The following is a 23,708-nucleotide window of genomic DNA, read 5'->3' on the forward strand; positions in this document are numbered from 1 at the left end:
TCTTAAATATATTAATAATGCATCTTTTTTCTTTTTTTTTTAAGTTAAACAATTTTATTATTTATTTTATTAAATGTTTACACTCAGGGTGTAAGTGGCCAAAAATGACCTTTTTTTTGCATCATTTAAAAAGAAAAAATCACAATCAGACCTGATCATGGATATCAAATATTATTTTTGGGGGGGTGGGGGGTGGGGGGGTCAACACTTTAACTGCCACCTTAAGTGCAAAAAATCAGATTTTTATGATAAAAAATGCACAAACATGATTTTTTTCTTGACTACCTACAAACTGTATTTTCTTGAAGGGCATAACCACATCCCTAAATATGTCAATAATGGGCATCAACTTTGATTTTTAAGCATTATTATTCTTCTACATTTCAAGATTTTAATAAATTGTTACAATAGCGCCCCTATAGGAAACCATAGGGAATACAGGAAAAAAACATTCCATTGTCCTGCATGGTCAAACATGGGAAATGTCTGACATTTGGTGACTTTTCAAAATTATTTTGAAAAAATGTAACATCTGAAGTTTATGTGGTTGGTATTAAAAATAAACCAACAAATATTAAAAAAATAACCAAAGAAATCCCAAAAATGTCTTCACCCCTGTCTATGAATGAGGGTTCATAACTGCTAACTGAACTGCTAGCTAACTATGTCGTCTGTTAATCCACAGAAAGTAATCATCAAGCACAGATAAAGAACTAGATTTAACTGTTGTTTCAGTGCTATTCTTACATTATTCTGTACCAAACTTTAAATGAATAACAAAGACAGTTCCCTTGCTCATTCACTAGATCCAAGTTCCCCTGGTAATACAAACTTGGAAAGAGAAAATAATGCTAAACAATAAGCCATTGGCCTCCAAGTTTTCCAGCAGCAAACCTGAAGGAAATGTCCAATAATCCTGCAGCAGTGTGTGTTTACTGGCTGGGGCCATTCTGATGTGGGTGTCTTATGAATATTCTGCCTCCACTGTTAAGCTCTGCCCGGGGCGGTAACACCTGTGACAGACAACTGGCAGACGAAATCTCTTCCTCTGTTGTTTCACATCCTGCTCCTGGTGGAAATTAGCACGAAGAAAAATGAACAATGAAGCAGAAACAAAGGCAGCTTTTGGCTGCAGATGCCCTTGTGTGTGCAGTGGTTTGTATTATTTGCAGCGATTAGGGGCATACATTAGCTTGGTTAGCATAATGAGATCGAAGTCTGCATGTCGGTGTTTACTTTTCTCTATTTAAACTTTCACTGGTTCACCAGAGCTAGTTCTCTATGCTAGTGACGTGGCCATATCCATCAGGCATCCAGCTGTAACGCCTCAGTCAGTTCAGACAAGGTGACAGGAGCTTTAGTCGTCTACACCCCTAGAGCCCATTCTAACTTTACTATCTAGTGTCTATCTAACTGTGAAATTTAGAAAATAGCAGTGGGCATTAAAGCCAGGATAACATCACTAAAAAACACAAGCCACCCATTATTATTCAAGGCTGGAAATATTAAAAAAGTCTGAATTTGTAGTTTTACAGGTGAATATTGGGTGATTTTCAGAGGTGTAAATATCAAATGCTTCCTGGTTCAGTAACGTTCTTGTTGAACACATTCACTGCCACAGTCATGACTGAAGGGCATAACCAGTTCAAGCTGTGCATCTTTACAGCTCTCACAGTGTGGTTCAATCTCAATCATCCCGCCAAATAACTTTTTACAGTGGGCTGCATCCTCAATTGTTCATACATCAATGCATGTGTCTGGGATCAGTAGCATTGGTGCTAGCATCCTGGCTAACAGTTTTTTCCATTTTTATATAATTGTTGCTACTTTTTAACTGCTTTTCACCATTTCCCCAAACATAATTTGCCTCCCTGTTGCCTTCCTTGGCCCATTATTGCCTCTCTTGATCCTGTTTTGCCACTTTTTAACTGCTTTTCATCATTTCCCCAAACATTTTGCCCCTTTTTGCCTTACTTGACCTATTTTTGCCACTTTTATTCCATTTTGACACTTTTGGCCCAAGGCTTCCTCTTCAGTGGGGCCAGCTCAGGACCAGATTGAGTCCAGAGTCAACATTATCCAAGCTAGAACAGCCATCAGTCTGACCAGCCAGTCGAAGACGGCGCAGAAGGCAGAACTAATAAGCAGTAACGTATGGAAAATTAAGTTACTGGGTGGAGGCTTATACCTTGTACAAAGTGAGTCACCAGAATTTAAGTTTGGGAACAATGCTGGAGAGGACATGCACTAATGGCACTTTCAGCACGTGGCAAGACTGCTCAGCCAGGCGGAGTGGTAAAACATCTCATCTTTCTGGTCAGTGGGGAATGGTAAAAACAGGATGAAAACAGACTTGCAGCTGCTTATATTAGGGTTATTTGGACCCAACAGTAATCTAGTATCCTGCTCATTATTCCTGCTAATTTTTCATTATAGAAAAAAAGACTGTGTAATTTTATCTATCAGCACACTTGACAACAAATGAAATTCTTCAAACTCCATTTATGCACTCAATTTACAGCCAATATAAACCAATATCTACAGCTAATAGATACTAATATTTACAGCCAATATAGACCAATATTTGCAGCCAATATAGACCAATATTTACAGCCCATATAGACCAACATTTACAGCCCATATAGACCAACATTTACAGCCAATATAAACCAATATTTACACCTATAATATACCAATATTTACAGCCAATATAGACCATTATTTACAGCCAATATAGACCAATATTTACAGTGAATATAAACCAATATTTACAGCCAATATAGATCAATATTTACAGCCAATATAGACCATTATTTACAGCCAATATAGATCAATATTTACAGCCCATATAGACCAACATTTACAGCCCATATAGACCAACATTTACAGCCAATATAAACCAATATTTACACCTATAATATACCAATATTTACAGCCAATATAGACCATTATTTACAGCCAATATAGACCAATATTTACAGTGAATATAAACCAATATTTACAGCCAATATAGATCAATATTTACAGCCAATATAGACCATTATTTACAGCCAATATAGACCATTATTTACAGCCAATATAGATCAATATTTACAGCCAATATAGATCAATATTTACAGCCAATATAGACCATTATTTACAGCCAATATAGACCATTATTTACAGCCAATATAGACCAATATTTACAGTGAATATAAACCAATATTTACAGCCAATATACATCAATATTTACAGCCAATATAGATCAATATTTACAGCCAATATAGACCATTATTTACAGCCAATATAGACCAATATTTACAGTGAATATAAACCAATATTTACAGCCAATATAGATCAATATTTACAGCCAATATAGACCATTATTTACAGCCAATATAGACCATTATTTACAGCCAATATAAACCAATATTTACAGCCAATATAGATCAATATTTACAGCCAATATAGACCATTATTTACAGCCAATATAGACCATTATTTACAGCCAATATAGACCAATATTTACAGTGAATATAAACCAATATTTACAGCCAATATAGACCAATATTTACAGCCAATATAGACCAATATTAACAGTGAATATAAACCAATATTTACAGCCAATATACATCAATATTTACAGCCAATATAGACCATTATTAACAGCCAATATAGACCAATATTTACAGCCAATATAGACCAATATATACAGCTAATATAGACCAATATTTACAGCCCATATAGACCAACATTTACAGCCAATATAGACCAATATTGACAGCCAATATAGACCAATATTTACAGCCAATATAGACCAATATTTACAGCCAATATAAACCAATATTTACAGCCAACATAGAACAATAGATACAGCCAATATAAACCAATATTTACATCCAATAGAGAGCAATATTTACAGCCAATACAGAGCAATATTTACAGCCAATATAGACCAATATTTACAGCCAATATAGACCAATATTTACAGCCAAAATAGACCATTATTTACAGCCAATATAGACCAATATTTACAGTTAATATAAACCAATATTTACAGCCAATATAGACCATTATTTACAGCCAATAAAGACCAATATTTACAGTGAATATAAACCAATATTTACAGCCAATATAGACCAATATTTACAGCCAATATAGACCAATATTAACAGCTAATATAGACCAATATTTACAGCCAATATAGACCAATATTTACAGCCAATATAGACCAATATTAACAGCTAATATAGACCAATATTTACATCCAATAGAGAGCAATATTTACAGCCAATACAGAGCAATATTTACAGCCAATATAGACCAATATTTACAGCCAATATAGACCAATATTTACAGCTATAATATACCAACATTTGCAGCCAATATAAACCAATATATACAGCCAATATAGACCAATATTTACAGCTAATAGATACTAATATTTACAGCCAATATAGACCAATATTTACAGCCAATATAGACCAATATTTACAGCCAATATAGACCAATATTTACAGCCAATATAAACCAATACTTACAGCCAATACAGACCAATATCTACAGCCAATATAGACCAATATTTACAGCCAATATAGACCAATATTTACAGCCAATATAGACCAATATTTACAGCCAATATAAACCAATACTTACAGCCAATACAGACCAATATCTACAGCCAATATAGACCAATATATACAGCCAATATAGACCAATATTTACAGCCAATATAAACTAATATCTACAGCCAATATAGACCAATATTTACAGCCAATACAGAGCAATATTTACAGCTATTACCAATATTTACAGCCAATATAGACCAATATTTACAGCTAATATAGACCAATATTTACAGCCAATATAAATCAATATTTACAGCCAATATAGACCAATATTTACAGCCAATATAGACCAATATTTACAACCAATATAGACCAATATTTACAGCCAATATAGACTAATATACAGCCAATATAGAACAATATATAAAGCTAATATAGACCAATATTTACAGCCAATATAGACCATTATTTACAGCCACTATAGACAAATATTTACAGCCAATACAGACCAATAGTTACAGCCAATACAGACCAATATTTACAGCCAATATAGACCAATATTTACAGCAAATATAGACCAATACTTACAGCCAATATAGACCAATATTTACAGCAAATATAGACTAAGATATACAGCCAATATAGACCAATATATACAGCTAATATAGACCAATATTTACAGCCAATATAGACTAATATAAACAGCCAATATAGACCAATATTTACAGCCAATATAAACTAATATTTACAGCCAATATAGACCAATATTTACAGCCAAACTAGACCAATATATACAGCTAATAGAGACCAATATTTACAGCCAATATAAACCAATATTTACAGCCAATATAGACCAATATATACAGCTAATATAGACCAATATTAACAGCCAATATAGACCAATATTTACAGCCAATATAGACCAATATTTACAGCCAATATAGACCAATATTTACAGCCAATATATACCAATATATACAGCTAATAGAGACCAATATTTACAGCCAATATAAACCAATATTTACAGCCAATATAGACCAATATATACAGCTAATATAGACCAATATTTACAGCCAATATAGACCAATATTTACAGCCAATATAGACCAATATTTACAGCCAATATAGACCAATATTTAAAGTCAGTATTTAAGGCTGATAAAGGCCTTTATTTAAATCCAAAATAGGCCAATATTTACAGCCAATATAGGCAAATATTTACAGCCAACATATCAACTGTAAATATTGGCAGTTTCATGCTGACACTTACATGCATACCTTAATAGTCTGACAGTCTTAAGGTATAAGTTTGAACAAAAATCCAACTCCATCACTTTCTTGTTCAGCTGACCAGCTAGTGGCAGGTGAGCCAACCTTACAAATACCCGCTCACAAAATACCTGGTGAGGTTTGGGAAAGGTCAGGATTTTGGTTTAAATACGTAGTCCAGGCTGGTTTAGCATTTCACTTTGCATGGGATCAAGTCAGACAAGTGAAGCTGGCAAACACTAGTGAAATAAGTGAAGCATCTAGAGTCTTTGATATAAGAGTTTAATCAGGGTGAACACTAAAACTGTGCCCCATTATATTTCTGCACTGAAAGCCAGTTAGGGATGAAAGAAGCCCATGCAGTTGCTGCAGATGTTCTCCATGTCTGCAGGGTACAGGTTGGTGCAACAGCAAAATCTGTTCTTCTAACAGCCGCTGGTTCCATCATGAGGTTGTTAGCCTGGAGGAACTACAAGCAATCTTAGCAGAGATTTCTACACTCCTTCAGTGCTTGATTTGCAAACTAGGAGCTAAACTAGACAACAAACAGCAAAAATTTGCATCCCAAAGTAACTGTGCAGAGGTTTTTATGGCTGTGGAAAGAACTGATGCTGTTTTGGCTGAGTCAGAGTTTCAGTCTAATTGTTACATACGGCTGGAGGAGAGCAGCAGAGCAAGGCTGAGGCTGCTGCTGTGCATCCTGGTTCTTCAAATAGGAAAACACAGCTTTCACCAAGCGAAAATTAAGGAGCTTAGTGCATCATTTACCATCAAGGGTGGAAAAAATCTCCATTAAAACTGTTGTGTAGATCCCCGCTATTTTACGCTGATTCTTGCACAGGTGAAAGAGGATGAGTATTTCTAGGTTCAAGCGTAACATCCTTGGATCCACGTCTCTCTATCCATACTTGTTTGGAGACAATAACATCATGGCAGCCCATTGTAAGTGAGATTGAATTGTTCTAACATGCTCAAGTATGAAATGCATCCAGTGAGAGATGATTTATTGTTGTGCAGTGATTCATTCGCTCCACCGCTGAGAGCTCTAATTCCCTGGGTCCCTTCATGTATCAAAGGGTGACGATACTCGAGTTAAAAGAATACACTGCCAGCAGCCTTATCCAAATGTGCTATGTTTACATATGCAAGCGCTGATCATCTATAGGACCCGCGCTGCAGAGACAAAAGAGGAGAGCAATCCTCTGATTTGGCTGCAGCGGCTGGGAATTGAAATGAGTCATGCTGGCATAACAGGTCGACGCGCTGCGATGTGTTTTTTCAAATTGGATGAATCCATCGCTGCAATTTTTAACACATCGTCAACGCTCGGGCGAAAAAATGAGGAGAATGTGACAAAAGCAGAAAGAAAGGTTGCCATTTTATGGTTAATAGCTTAGTCTTTTAAAGCAAGGGTTCAAGTGTTATTACTCACACGTACTTTGAAGTGGCTCCATTTAACCTCTGCCTTTGGATTATATTATCTGACATATATTTAATTTGAGGACATTTTCTACCATTTATGGATTCAGTTTTAAACGTGGAAAGAGAGAGCAATCCAAATGCTGTCTGCTTTAAAGCGCTGTTCTGTCACTCATCTGGACTGAGCCGTGGTTTTATTATTCTGGCTCCATTCAACAGAGTATATGCTAATACAGGACCATAAATCATTCTAATTTGATGGTCCCTTGTGGTCAGTTCTGATGCATTGCTATTCACTTCAAAATGCTGCATTAAACTACACATGTGACCCACACATACACACTCAGAGTATCCAATAACCTAACCCTCCCAAGACTTTAAAGCAGGCCCTTCCCCCTCTAAAAAGCCACCTTATGCCGCTGTATAGAGCTGACTAATGAGCCAGCCAAGAGAAAACGCCCTTTACCTCCAAGGTTAATAAGTTATTACTATATAATAAACCATGTGCAACTGGGCACTTTATTCAGCTTTTTCCTTCAACTCAACTGTTGCAAAAGTTGACAGTAAACACCTTGTGACAAATGAATGTTTTCCCCTTTTATTATTTGTTCTTCTGGGTGTTAAATTAATGCATCTGGTGAATTTATCTTCGACTGTATCATGCTCACAGTTTGGGGTTGTTTTTAGGGAAACTTGTCTGCCTGAAAGCTCGAAGATGCAACTGTAAATTATCTGATAAAGACACAGTAATCTACCCCCTGATCCTGCTTTTACAAAGCTCCTATCCCACCACAGCATGCAGCTTTTTCAGCAATGCTTCTAAATATCTGGCTCCACTCACTAAGACCTTAAAGGTACAATATTAAGATGTTTACCTCAAATATATCCTGAACTCTGACAGTGATATGACATGCCTTGTCCTCCATGAAAGACAAAAACAGTGTGCTACAAGAGCAAACTTAAGAGCCAAAATCAGCTTAATAACACTGATTTCTGTGTTAGTTTCCTGTCAGTCCAGGGGCAACATGGTACTCTGTCGTTTGGGTTGGGATAGGCATGGAACAAGGAAAGAGGGAGATGACAAAGTATCAGGAAAAAATTCACTGATTCTTGTTTCATTAAGTGGAGATAGTTGTGCATTAAGAGTATCAATACCAGTGTTTGAAATGCTATGGTCTGACTCATCATCATGGAAGCAAAAGAATAAGGCTCACAATCACCAAAGGCTTGTCAGTAAAAACCACTGTACTTAAGTTTCTCCACATCCAATGTTTACAGTGTATATAGGTCAATATTTAATGTAAATATACACCAATATTTACAGCCAATATAGGCCAATGTTTACAGTGGATATACGTCAATATTTACTGTCAATACAAATCATTGTTTGCAGCCAAAATAGGCCAATGCCTACAGTGGATACACGTCAATATTTACTGTCAATGTACACCAATATTTACAGCCAATATAGGCCAATGTTTACAGTGGATATAGGTTGATATTTACTGTCAATATAAACCAATGTTCGCAGCGAATATAGGCCAATGTTTACAGTGGATATAGGCCAACATTTACTGTCAATATACACCAATGTTTACAGCCAATATAGGCCAATGTTTACAGTGGATTTACATCAATATTTACTGTCAATATACACCAATGTTTACAGCCAAAAAAGGCCAATGTTTACAGTGGATTAACGGTAACATTTACTGTCAATATACACCAATATTTACAGCCAATATAGGCCAGTGTTTACAGACAATACACTGGTAGGCCAATATTTAAAGCCAATATAAATTGCCTTCCCTAATGTTTAGTTCACTGGATTTTTGCTCTTAATGACCATTTAATGGTATGGATTTCATATTTCAAGTTTTTCCAAATCCTAATGGCCCAGTCTTTCCCATTAGTTTTCATGTACAGAGATGGCCTCCCCTGACATTGTTTTGGAACAGTACCCAGATGGTTTGCTCTTATCAATAGGTCAAAATTTACAGCCAAAATTGGCCAGTATTTAAACCAATACAGGCCAATATTTAAAGCCAATATAGGCAAATATTTTAAGCCAATATAAGCCTACATTCAAAGCCAATCTAGGACAATATTTAAAGCCAATATAGGACAATATGTTCAGCCAATATAGACCAATATTTATGGCCAATATAGGCTAATATTTAGAGCCAGTGTAGGCCAGTATTTGGAGCCAATATAGGCCTACATTTAAAGCCAATATAGGCCAATATTTAAAGCCAATATACTGGTTGGAAAATATTTAAAGCCAATAAAGGCCAATATTTAAAGCCAATATAGGCCTTTATTTAAAGCCAATATAGGACAATGCTTACAGCCAATATATATGCCAATATTTACACCCTCTATAGGACAATTTTAAAGCAGATATAGGCCAATATAGGTCAATATTTACAGCCAATTTAGGCCAGTCTTTTCAGCCAATATACTGGTAGGCCAATGTTTAAGGCCCATATAGGCCTTTATTTACAGTGAATCTTGGCCGAAATTTAAAGCCCATATATACCAATATTTAAAGCAGATATAGGCCTTAATCTTATGCCAATAAAAGCCAATAATTAAAACCACTATAGGTCAATCTTTACACCGGACATATCTTAGTAAATATTGGCAGAGTTTCATGCTGATAAAATCATGCATTCATAAAAATCTGACAATCTTAGGTAAAAGTACAGACAAAATTCCAACTCAATCACTTCATTCTTGCAAATACTTGCTCACCATGTACCTGGTGAGGTTTGGGAAAGGTCAGGATTTTGGTTTAAATATGAAGTCAAAGCTAGTTATGGCATTTCACTTTGCATGGGATCATAGTGGTCTCTAAATGCAAATTAATACACATTTTAGCAACCAAATACAGCTTGCAGATGTGGAAATCACTAACACAAGTTGGACTAATGAAGTTGGCAAACACTAGTGAACTAAGTGAAGCATCTAGAGTCTTTGATAGAAGAGTTAAGTCAGGGTGAACACTAAAACTGTGCCCCCCAAAAAAGATAATAATGACAAAGAATGTGTTAAATGTAGAAAACAAGACTGAGGGTGCTGTAGCTGCACCATTTCTGCTGAACAGTGAACAGACATCATCTTAGTCATAAGGTTAATGGTAGATGGACTGTACTTGCAGCAGTTCTAGTCGTCTGACCTCTCAAAGCACATGTCCCAATCACCAGTTCACACATAGTTTATAAACAGATGGTAGAGGCTATGCTAGGTGCCAAGCTGCCCACCAGTTTAACATTTCCACACCATCATACACCATGCCAAGCCACTGGGATCAATTGGGGTGTGTGTGTGTGTGCTACCAGGGAAAGGTATTTATAACAATTTTATGAATAGGAACTGACCCGTTGAACTACTAAGCCACAGATGCTCGATTAAATCAAGCTGATCAACTGTCGAATCATGTTGAAAGTCCAATATTTATTGTGTTGTGGAGCTCTTGCTACTTGCAGTTTTCCAAAAATGAGAAAAAAAATGAAAAATACGGCTCCACAAAAAAAATTTGAGACCCTGAAATGACAATTTTGATGAAAAATTCTGTTCCTCAAGCATAACAAATGTGCCTCAACCCTCTGCTTTCACTGCCTCTCTCTGTTTTATGATTGAAGTTTCTTGACAGACTTTTGGACAAAACAATATGTTTGATGTTATCTTGGGAGCGTATCTATTTTTAAATAAACTGATAATCAGTGACAGCTTACATGGTGTGTTTTGATATTTTCATCACTGCTTTCTCTTCAATCTCATCACTGCCTTGGGGGAATATAGAATCACTGTGCCTGAGCTAATCAGTGTATCATGTATCTGTAGGTCAACACACTCCCAGCTCTGAATCATGCTTTGATTAGCAATTAAGACCATCAGAGCTGGTGGTAGCATCAATGCTGGCACTTTATTAAAGGCAGAGTAGTAGATAAGTGATATAGTGGCAAATACATTCAGCCTTAAGTTAACAGTATTGTGCTGACTCGTATTAAGAAGACAGTTAAGACCTGTAAAAGGCATTCATGGAGAACTATAGGCAAGAATATAGGCCAGTATTTAAGTCCAACATAGGCTGACATTTAAGGCCAAAATATGCAAATATTTGAAACGAATATAGGCCTATTTTAATGCCAATACAGGCAAATATTTAAAGCCAAAATAAGCCAATATTTAGCATTAACATAGGCCAATATTTGAGGCCAATATAGGCCTTTATTTACTGCCAAAGTAGGCCAAAGTTAGTTTTCAATATGGGCCAATATTTATGGCTAATATAGGCCAATATTTAAAACCAATATAGGCCAATATTTGGCTTCAAAATAGGCCAATATTTAAAGCCAGTATAGGCCTATATTAACTGCAAAAGTAGGCCAATATCTAGCATCAATATAGGCCAATATTTAAGGCCGATACAAGCCTATATTTAAAGCCAACATAGGCTTATATTTAAAACCAATAAAGGCCAACATTTACAGCCAATATAGGCCAATATTTACAGCCAACATAGGCTAATATTTGAAAACAAATATTGGCCAATGTTTACAGCCAATCTAGGCCAATATTTACAGCCAACATAGGCTAATATTTGAAAACAAATATTGGCCAATGTTTACAGCCAATCTAGGCCAATATTTACAGCACATAAAGGGCAATATCTACAGCACATATACGCTAATATTTTAAGCAACTAGGTCAACATTTAAAGCCAATATTTACATCCAATATAGAACGCAATATTGGCAAATATATACCAATTATTAAACAATTAAAGCCAATATCGGCCAAGATTGTTATATTTAACAATAAAGACCGTCAGAACTGGTGGTAGCATTAATGCTGGCCCTGTCACTAAGGCAGTGTTGTAGATAAGCAATATAGTGGTAAAGACATTCAGCTTTAAGTGAACAGTATTGTGCTGGCTTGTATTAAGAAGACACAGTTAAGACCTGTAAAAGGCATTTATGGGCAACAATAGTCTGAAGAAATGCCTGCGGAGAGAAATTGTAAGCGGTGGAAAAGTGCTCTGCATTCAAGACTATTGTCATGTCTTCCCGTGATGGGTAAATAAGTGTTGCCCCTTAATTTGGTTCTGAATGACTGAGACTGGCTACAAAGCAACACAACTCATCCAAATCAAATCTCATGGCTCTACTTTCTGCGTGATTACACAATAACTCCGAGCTGACTGATTGTCTACCTCCAGAAAATGCTGCCAACGTAGCTGAATGAAGCCATGAGAATTGTTGGACTGGTGCTGCCCATTCCTATTCATGGCAGCCGCCATTGCAAAGGGGGTATGCTAATGGTGATGAATAGTAATGGCTAAAAAAAGAGTATAATATAGCTTGTGGAACAAGGGGAAACCCATGCTCAATGCTACTACTCAAGAGTACATTATTCACTGGTTTTGTCAGTGTAACAAATGCTCTAAATTGGGTTATGTTTAGGCTGAAATAGGAATGGCTCTGTGGATATTTCAGAAAAAAGATTACACTCATATCTCCCAGGAAGGTGTGCTTCAAAGTTTCCCTTGTCCTCAAAAAAAGGAAATTTTACAGACTCAATTCAGTGCCTTTGCCTTTTCTTTCTGACTGGCCACAGACATCCTCCACGTTAATGAAAACTTCTGCCCATATGAGCTCAGGAGCCAGAAATTTCACCACATTATAGAAGTCATAAATCAAACAATCATCTACCTCCAGCATCAGGCAAGTGGAAAAGGAAGATAGAACAACTCTGTTCTTTTTATCTCAGCTGCCTTTTACCTTTCCTCAATCTTCCTGTGCTGAATCGCTGTCCGTTCTCTTTCATCTCTTGGAAGAAGGACTTGTGAGGGCCAGAGACTTATGGATTTACCAATTGCACCTAATGGCTTACTGTCCCCCAGAGGAGAATAAAGAAATAATTTAGCATATCAAGCGAAGTGAAAGGGGCCTCATACTGTTAGATGATGCTCTGTGGACCGAGGACCAGTGCCCTTTTGGCTAGAGATGAGAGACTCCATTAGGAATCTACAGGGGATGACTTTAACATAGCTTTGCCGGTGCCTAAAGGGCTCAAGAAATGTTATTTACCCCTGCTATTTTATCGACTCACTGCTGGGAAAACAAATTCAAAATGGGCGAAGTGTTTGGAAGCCAGAAACAATAAAAACAACAATTTGCATTTGATAGCGAAAAGAGAGAGCAGTTTAGAAAGGAAGCATACCGTAATACGCAGGAATAGTACCCCACATCGTCCAGCTCTGCCGGTCGAAACCAGATGGCGTCCTCCTCCTTGCTCATGCGTGTGCCGTCAAAACTGATGGGTTCCTCAAAGTCCCCGTGTCCCGCACTTTTGTACCACATAAGGCTAAGTCCTGCAGCCTGCGCATGAGTGTAGTTGGCCCGGATATATCCATAGAATAAAGCGCACTTAATCCGTACAGGTTCCCCAAGAAGCACCTTGTATTTCAGGTAGTCCACCGACCAATCCGTGCAGCCTTCCACTGGAAGAGAAAGAAAAAGTAGAATTAGGCCTGGAGTGACTCAAAGTAGATCTGTAATGATGAAAAGGGTTTGTGGCAAACCAGGACAAGACCACTTTCAGCGCTGGCATCAGGCTGTCGGTTTGTGTGCTTTGCCAGCGATGCTTGTATCACGATCAATCAAGTAGCTCTTTTCCTTCATGCAGCGCTGAGCTCTAAGTTTCCTTTTTCTCTTCAATAACCCACAAACTAAATGAAGCCATTGGTACACATCTCCTTCTCATGTTTGCGTGTGTCAGCTGATTCAAAGAAAAACAAACCACAGAGAACAAGATCTGCATCCTTAGAGTGTCTTGCTATTTTGATGCCTTCTATTGCACATTATCTTTTAACTCCCAGCATATCTGGCAATGCATTTAATCATAGTTGCCCCTTTTCAGCAAACATCACCCTGTTTTTATTCACTCTGCAGACTCAATTTCATATATAAACTGAGTCTACTGGCAACCAAATGTGCTTAAGTAATTTTTATGGCACTGACAACCCTCATTTACATTTTAACCAAGAAAAATAAGACGCTGCTATTACTCTGCTTTTGTTTTCCAAAGTTGTGAGGCGATTTTTAAGTTATTAATTTTAATAAATCAGAAAAAAGGGACCTAACATGCTGTGCCCTTACATTTGCAAATACAGATCCCTCCTTGTCAATGAAAAGGTAACAAATACTGGATTATAATAATAATAATAATAAGTTTATATCCAGGCAGTACAGGCAAAGATAGGGTTTGGATTCTACGACTGACTCCTCACCTTTTGGTGCATGCAGCATTCATAACACACTAAAATTTAAATCAACACTGAATCTAACAATGTGCTGGTACACCAGTCACACAGGAAGTATACCGACTGCTGAGGCACTGATGGAGATTTTCACACATAGTGAGTGCACAGAAAGAAAGGCATGGCAAGCAATAGTCCATGCAACCAAGAAGCACGTCTAAACGTAGCACCAAAAGTAAGGAAATCAGTGTTTGATTATTTATTTGTTGTAACAACGCTTCTTGTCAATGAATCTTATTCTATTGGAAAGCCTGTTTATTCCTTTTAAATGGAGCCACATTTGTAAGGATCATGCTTTTGTGGGATGAGCAGCAGAGCTGAGTATGTGGGTTGGTCCATGAGAAATATGCAAAACCTTCTCTGCCAATGCCAAACAGCTGATTCTGCCATTGACTTGTGTTTGGTGGATTGGATGATTGAACTCTGAAGAAACACGACAGATTTGCAGGTTAAAAATTAAATGCAAATGCCTGCAAAAGTCACGCACTAGTCAGTCAATTCAGCTAGCTCCCAACGGTTAGCTCTCTTATTATACTTAAAACCAAAAAAGACAGAGATGATCAGATGACCAGACTGTAAAAATGAATATTTAAAGAAGATATTGTAAATCGTTCCTGGTTTTAATCTCTGTCAAACCTGGACAGTGTTTCCCACTCGTGGACTAAACTTGGACAGGCCACCCAGGTATATTTACTGTGTACTATTTACTTATCAACTGCCATAAAAACCATAAAAAATGTGTTAAAAAGTGTCAGGAAAATGGCAACAGGCAACTAATGGGTAAAACATTGCAAGAAGATATGGGAAAAATGGGCAAAAAAGGGCAAACATTGGCATAAAAAGAAGCTAACATGGGAAAAACTTGCAAAAGGGTATTGCAGAACTGGGAAAATATGGGATGGGGGTTGCAAAAATGGGTAAAACTGGCAAAAAAGTGGCAAATGGTGGTAATAACAGACAGAAAGAAGGATAAAGTGGTTAAAAAAAGGTTAAAAGTGCCAAAAACAGGCAAAAAGGGCAAATGTCAGCAAAAAGTTGCAAAAGGTGGCTTACAGGAGTAAAAAGTTGCAAAAACATGTTGCAGAAATGGGCAAAATGGCAACAAAGTAGCAAAAAGCAGAAAAAATGTTTCAACATGTTTAAAAAATGGGCAAAACAAGGAGGCACAAGCAAGATAAAAGTGACAAAAAATGTGCAAAATGCTGCAAAACGAAGTGGCAAAATTGGGCAAAGAGCAGATAAAACTGGTCAAAAGTGGCAAAAAGAAGTCCAGCTTCAGAACCCAGTAACAGCTTGACACACCTTTCAAATCCAAAATGAGGGAACTGTTAGCCAGGATGCTAGCACCAATGCTACTGATCCAACACACATGCATTAACATCATCAACAGGGCCCACTCTCTGGGTTTTTAGGGGTCTGACTGTATGACTGTGTTTCTATACATTTTTGCACACTGCAAACAAAGCAACAATAAAGAGACTTTGATTTAAACAAAGAGCAGGAGAAAAAAAGCATGGAGAATGAGGCAGGGTGGGTCGGACATGCCTGCCACTAAAATCTGGAGTCATTCTGTTGGAGACAGCGGGGGTTTTTCTGTGTAGAAACTGCATTTTCCCCCTGTGTGGGCACACCAGTCTCCTCCCACAGAGCAAAGACGTACACCCCACCTTCCACCCAGGATTGACTCCAGACCCTCGTGACCCACAAGCAGATAAACCATGTAGATAACAGATGGATGGATGAGACTTGAGGGACTTTTAAAGTTAAACGGAAACTGCTGTGTTTTGCTTTTCTGCATCACTCTGAGGAGTCATGCTTTCATTTTTGCTGGGTGCGTTCCCTTTAAACCTGGCCTTAAACTGGCCAAATTAGCATCCTGATTACTATCAGAGAGCTAATTGATCAGGAATGAGAGTGATAATGTTAGCTGATAGAGTAGCTGCTGACACATTGCTCCTCTAAAGCCTCTCTATTACATTCAAACTTGTGACACTGAAAAACATGTGCTAACTGCACAAAAAGAGCCAAACTTTAGGATTTATCATCTCTGGATATCACTGACCTATCAGAGTGTCTATGTCAACATGTATGCTTATTTAAAGTTCTCTAGCCTGGCACCATCGATCGAGGGTAAATCACTATTTTAAGCTACGTTGCAGAGAGAACCAACAACAGATCAGTTTTAATTCAGGGCATGCAATCAATAGCTCATCTTTGTTCCACATATGGGGAGGACAAATGACTTTATAGATGACAACATCTAGTGAGGGTTGATTTTATCTGCTCAGTGTGCTTCATTTAATTCCCAAATGGATTCTTGACAGCTGATATCTTTTACAGCCTTCTCCTTCATCACCACTTTTGATGCAGATAATCTTTCATCAAAAATGTTTTTTCTCCAGCTTTTTAAGAAATGAATCTCGCCTTGCATTTGAAAACTAGATCAAGTGAGCTTTCTCTTATCCGTTTCTCCCTTCCTGTTCCTGACACCTTCTTTCCCCCCGCTTCACCTCGCTGCATCACTCTTCCTTTAAAACAGCTGGCGAGCACAGCTGCCTCAGACTCAACAGGCTTTGCTAATTGAGCCTCTATAAATGTTTTATTTACCAAAGAAGCGAGTCGGCCGCCAATCAGCGAGTTGCAGAGTGTGCCGCAGTTGTCAGGGGTTACCGGGGGGAGGGGTGTTGGTTGGGAATTGATTTAACTGTGCTGAATCACATTATTGTATTGTATTATGTGGCACAGTGAGGGTCACGCTGTGCACAGCGGCAGCAGCACCGTTGGGTGCTTAAGCTGGGGAAAAGATGAGGAGAAAAGGGGAAAAGCCATCGCTAAATCACTCGAACGGTGAAAAATGAGGACGACATCATGTCACATTGAGAAACTTCCAGGGCAGCTGCAGTGGAGTTTAATAGCTAGAGATCCATCAGTTACCAAACACCAGCAGTGACAGATTTGGAGACAATCCATCAGAATCAAAGAGCAAAGTTCAATATTCAAATATTGTGGGGGAGAATCCATCACTGAGGCTGAAAGAGCAATTTCTACACTTTGAGAAACTTCAATAAACCAGCATGCAGTGCAGCATCAGTGTTGATAGTGGCATTTACATCACCATGAAATTATGCATGTAGTTTGTCTGATGTAGGCGTGGATGCATGTTAACAGGCATGTGCCAGAACAGGGGCAGCTGGAGTAAGAGCGTCTCAAAACAAGCGTCTGTTCTGATCTCTAATACAGCTTTAAATGTTGGCAAGTATTTTGGTAAACCATTAGTCCATTGACAAAGCAGTCATACAACAAGAACTGTGATTGGCTGTGGGAGCTGATCCCAATTTTCACCTCCCAGCTCCCACAGCCAATCACAGTTCTTTCTCTCAACACAGTGGTGTATTTAAGTACTACTCATTAATCCCTATGTGCATTTATGCTGATGCACAACGCTGCTGCTGCTGGCAAAGCTTAACCTCCTTTATAGCATATAGTTTAACCTCCTCCACCCCAGCTACCTCCTTTATAGCATAAAGCTTCACCTCCTCCACCCCAGCTACCTCCTTTATAGCATAAAACTTAACCTCCTCCACCCCAGCTACCTCCTTCATAGCATAAAGCTTGTTGCACCCTCATTGAAATGCATGCTAATATGGATTTAATGTGTTAAAACTTATTGCATGACTAAATTTTAACCAATAGAACAGTTGAATGAATGACAAGAGTGCTTCTGAGTGAAATTAAATATATAGCTAAAAAATACTGGCATTCCAGATTAATGGCCAAAAATCAAACGGAAGTGCATCCTATGATAATAAAGAAATAAAAGGCATCTCAGGCAGTACATACTTAAAGGTGGGATGCAAGGCCCAAGGTTTATTTACGCTGTGGAAATGTATTTTATTTGTTGGTACATAAGTTCCAATCTTCATGATATTTCATTTACTATGATAGAAAACAGAAAAACCCAAGTCTAGACAAATCTCATTGAATTTTTGTTCACTTTGGGGTTTGTTAAGATGCTTCCTGGGGAATTGAGGATACACATTTATGACTAGCACAAGCTAAGGTATATTTAGATAAAGCCTCCCCATCCTTGTATTATATGGATTTAACATAGACAACAGCTTGAGGTTTCCTCTCCATGCAGTAGCCCTGTAATCTAGCCACCAGCAGATAAGACAGCTCATTTTACCAGAAACGAACCAAAGCAAAGATGCAGCCCTTCTTTCCTCTAGATGAACAACAATAAGGTATGGTTTTCTTTGCATAAGACTGGGAAAATTGCTTTCTGATGCAACACTTTTGACGTCACCCTCCACATCGCTCTTTGATTCCCTAAATTAAGAGGGACAGAACAGGAGCAGCACAATGAAAAGCAACTCAGATACAAAGAGTGATTCACCCCAAGCCAAATTAAACAAATACAAATGCTGGAGTGGGCTGTGTATGCTTGGAGAGCTACTCACCGCAGCAATCCTTTCATTGTGATTATGTCTCGCTGTTGCGATGGCAACCACGGGGTCTACCCTCGCTTATCTAGAACTTGCTAATTAGTTTGTGGACGGTAATAACTTGAAGGCTTAAGGTAAGACAACCGGAGCCAAGACGGTTTCACTTCTAATCATGTGTCCTAATTGAGACTCTCAAGTGTTTTTACTCTCACAACGAATGAAAACAGCAGGGGTGCGCGAGCGAAAGGTCAGGGAAGCAGGCAGATGATCAAACAGAGAACAAGATTACTTTGGAAAAAATGTGCATGGAGTATCGGCTCAGCTCGGCTGTTCCTGAAAATCTCTGAGGCTCTTATATATGCAGAAATGTAAAAGACTTGAGATGGACCAGCTATGCGCAAGCTCAAATACAGCCTAGAGTGAGCATGTCTAATGCAAGACTGAATTTTCACACTGCACCAGATGAGATAGTTCCAATGCAGATGAATGATATAACTAGGGATGTGCACCGGGATATGGTGCCAATACTGTACTGGTGGAAACTCCATTCCAGTCCCAGTCACTAAAGAAGGCGTACATCTAGCTGGTTGTGTGTGAAATAGCAAAATAACAACAAACTTTACTGCAACAAAGCAGCAATACAACTGAAAATGGAGAGTGAGCTTTGTTATACAGATAGCTAATGCTACAGTGATTGCCTAGTGTTAATTTGCAGTTCACATCCAGACTAAAGATCAACACAGCTCAGAGTGATGGACAGCAAATTTACTTAGCCGGCCCCAGTTCCCCACCTGACCCAAATTACGTTAGACCAACACTCTTAACCTCTGTAAATACCCCAACTCCAAAATTCTATTACGTAACTATAACTCTATGAATAATGGATGAACACCAAAGCACATGAAAATAAAATTAGGCCTTATTATACAGTTTTATCAGACAGATATTTGGATACAGAAGTCATGGACAGCATAGCCAAAGCATGCAGGATTCAGCTCATGACTGAAGTGGATTTTATTGGTGCTGATTCCCCAAACTAGAGAGCAGTTAAATCTAAACAGATGCAGTTCAGTCTTTGAGACTTCCAAGTCACAGAGCTGTACAATCCAGCCACCACTACAAAATGGCGTATTCACTGTAGTGCACTTTATCGTGAATTGGGAGCGATTTCATTTATATGAATCTTGGGAAAAATAATGTCTCAAGGGACAAAAACTGTATTGGGTACCTGCTTGATGTCCATGAGATCACCACCTGTGGGTTCTGGGGACTCACCACATGGAAAACTTGTCAACATCACAGCCAGCGTGGCTGATGCTGATGTTAACAGATGTATTGATGCATCCTGATCACTAATTAAATGACACAGAAAGAAAAAAGAGGTTTTAGGGCCCCCGTTGTCTGAGAGGAGTGTTGTTTTCTTGCCTTGAATGTGATTTATTTTCATAATAAAGCTCACTTCCTCTTAACAAACATTTCGGAGGTCTTTTTGCCCCTCATATGTCACGTTCTTGTTAAACTGGTCCCACAGCGGTTTTTAGGTTTGGCTATATAAAAACAACTTTTTCAAATTTAAAAGTATATGTTTCAATTTAAAATCCCCTTTAGGTTATTTTAACTTTTCTACTAATTTATTTCTTCAGTGGTATTAAGAATCCAGATATTCTTTTAATTCTGGGTATGGCACATTCTCTTGGGAACCAGAGGATTGTCAGTTCAAGTTCAAGTGCAAATTGATATCAAAGCTGATCACTCAACAGTCACAGAGTCCCTCTGATGATGACTCGACAGTCACAGAGTCACTCTGATGACCACTTAACAGTCACAGAGTAATGTTGATGACCACTCAACAGTCACAGAGTCACTCTGATGACCACTCAACAGTCACAGAGTCACTCTGATGATGACTCAACAGACACAGAGTCCCTCTGATAACGACTCAACAGTCACAGAGGTACTCTAATGACCATTCAACAGTCACAGTGTCACTCTGATGACCACTCAACAGTCACAGAGTCACTGTGATGACCACTCAACAGACACAGAGTCCCTCTGATAACGACTCAACAGTCACAGAGTCACTCTAATGACCATTCAACAGTCACAGAGTCACTCTAATGATGACTCAACAGTCACAGAGTCACTCTGATTCAAACATTAGCACAGGGAGTTCTGCATTGTCATACACTCATCTTTAATACAAAGCACACAGTTGGAGTTTATATCCAGATTAAAGATTGGACAGACTTAAGGCTTGTGTTTTTATTAATTCCATGTATCAGTAAGAATATCCAGGTTTTATAAATGATCTGAATACTTGACTGGATAAATTCAAAAAGCATTTAAAGTTCCAAACCCCCCTACCAGTCGACCAATAAATCATTTTTCTGCAACCTTAACATATTCTGCCAGCCCAGACAGAAAAGAAACGGACAAATTTACTCACAAGTGCTTTCAGTTTGGCGACCCAGACTGGATTTGAGACCAGAAAAAACACCGTCAGTGCATCGCTGCCAAACATCACACAGCCTGGCTCTGTCATTTCCTTTCCCATCAACACTAGAAAAAACTCATTCACTTATTTCTCTGATTTTTTTCTGTATTTGCACAGCCGAACAGAAAGTGGATTTTGATGTCCGACTGCTGCAGATTTGCTGCCACAGTCGTGCTCGTTATCATCCCATGAATGACATATTTTCTGGTTTGGTAAAACATGAAATAACTCATGTGGAGTTCAAATCTTTGAACTAAATAATTGAATTACATACATATTAGCATACATCTGATAACATGACAATTGAAACTGACAAAAAGTGATGAAAAAGTGATAAAAAAGTGAAATAGTGACTCTTTGAACAGATAAAAGATGCTGGTAGAAACCCTGAGGCTTTTTAGTTTTGAAAATATTCCCACTTTCACTAAGAAGTTAAACAAAAAACACAAGCATAGAATATCTAAAATTAATTTCCCTTTAAAGGCCAAACTTCTCCCAACAGTTTCAAAGGGTTTCTGAATTTATCTCTCAAAGCGCCACAAGCAGCCTTCCAACGCCAGTATCTGTTATCTTCCACCTATCCTCTGATTGCCCGCTGAAGGAGGGTTATCGTTCACTTCAGTAAGTGGGGGTGGGGATTCTGCATAATCTGTTGGCAGGAAACAAACATGCTACAAAGCCTAATTGAACTCGATTAACATTTCCCTGCTCACCAGATTTCCATTCTGCTGCATCACAATTGGTGAGGGAATTGGCCAATCTGCTGAGTGATAACGAAGACTCCAGCAGCTCTTCAGCTAGAGGGACATCAACAGACGCAACGTTCGCGGCTGTGATGCACACGACCGGCCAGTGAAGAGGGGTAATTCCTCAGTCACGGCCCCTGAATGTGTCCGACAATCTGTTTGTCAGTGGGAAAAAAATGTGGAGTGTTATCTGTCAGTCGTCATGTTTTGGCACATGATCACAGAATGGATGTTTGTGCGTCACTCTGTATGGAAATCAGGGTTTAATAGAGAAACATTCACTGACACCATATCAAAATGGGGTCCTCCATATCCCGGTTTAACCAGGCCATTAAACAAAGACAGGGCTATTTGTCAGGCCTGCCTTGCTTTTATGTTTGTCATGTTTGTCTCAACAGTACAGCTGTGTAAAACACAGGAGACCGTGTGTGATAACAGCCTTTGTCTATGGAGACATTATTATAATAATACGTGCAATCGGTAAGATGGAAATAACTCCTCAATTCAAGACAACATAACACCTGTAAGACTGGACGGACTTCAGACAGCCAAGGCCAGCCTGAAAGCCTGAGCTCAGGGAGATAAAACCCAAACAGATCTTAGTAAATAGTTTTACAAATGTTGCAGAAGTCATGTATAATCAGAGAGCTCACTGAGAGGCTCACCTTTGTTGTAGCTGATGACTTGTGTGTTTTTCAACTCTTTTTAGAGATGCAGGTTATTATTTTTAACTGATATTGAAATCCTGACCTATGAGTTAGGGATGCATGATATTGGATTATGGTGATATCCAATATGCTGATATTTACAGATTCATTTTAGTCAATACTGATATAGATACATATATTTAAGTTTGCTTTACATAACTAAAAATTCAGTCCTTTGGAAAGAATTGTAGGTTTGAGGATTAAAAACAACTTTTTAAAAAACATACTTAAAATTTAAAGAATGAGAATGAACTAGATCAAAACTGCAATTTCAGCTGAAATTGCATGGGGATGCTGAGAGCTAAATTGTGGAAGAACTGATGAAAATAGCCAAAAGCACAAAAATAGCTGAAAATAGCATAAAATAGCTTAAAATAGCATAAAAGTAACTAACAATGGCATTCAATAGCCCAAAAAAGGATATAAATAGCTGAAAGTAGCCTAAAAAAGCTGAAAATAGCCTTAAAATAGCTGAGAGTAGCCTTAAAATAGCTGAAAATAGCATAAAAATAGCTGATTTTGGCCTAAAAGTAGCTAAAAAATGAATTTAATGGCTGAAAAAGCATAGAAATAGCTTAAAATAGCATAACAATGATTTTATTTTTAAAATTGTAAAAGTTAGAAATGAGAAAAGTCATAGCAGTTGAATGACGAAGAAACTGAATTTTTTAAAGTTTAAATGGTGTTGATACAACAAAGTATGAAGGAGGAGATAGCCAGCGTGGAAGAATAATAATAAACAAAATGGCTGATA

General features: G+C 38.0%; 1 protein-coding gene across 5 annotated transcripts in view; it reads right to left on the reverse strand.

Moving 5' to 3' along the window:
• The window catches only part of LOC121506478 (interleukin-1 receptor accessory protein-like 1), a 555,282-nt gene that overhangs the window by 273,287 nt on the left and 258,287 nt on the right, over window positions 1–23,708 (reverse strand). For all 5 annotated transcript variants that reach the window (XM_041782309.1, XM_041782312.1, XM_041782308.1 and 2 more), the window contains one exon: window positions 13,464–13,743. In XM_041782309.1, the coding sequence (XP_041638243.1) occupies window positions 13,464–13,743 (280 nt within the window). The remainder of the gene's footprint in view (window positions 1–13,463; window positions 13,744–23,708) is intronic.

Source organism: Cheilinus undulatus, linkage group 24 (genome assembly GCF_018320785.1).
Source record: "Cheilinus undulatus linkage group 24, ASM1832078v1, whole genome shotgun sequence".
NCBI classification, from domain to species: domain Eukaryota; kingdom Metazoa; phylum Chordata; class Actinopteri; order Labriformes; family Labridae; genus Cheilinus; species Cheilinus undulatus.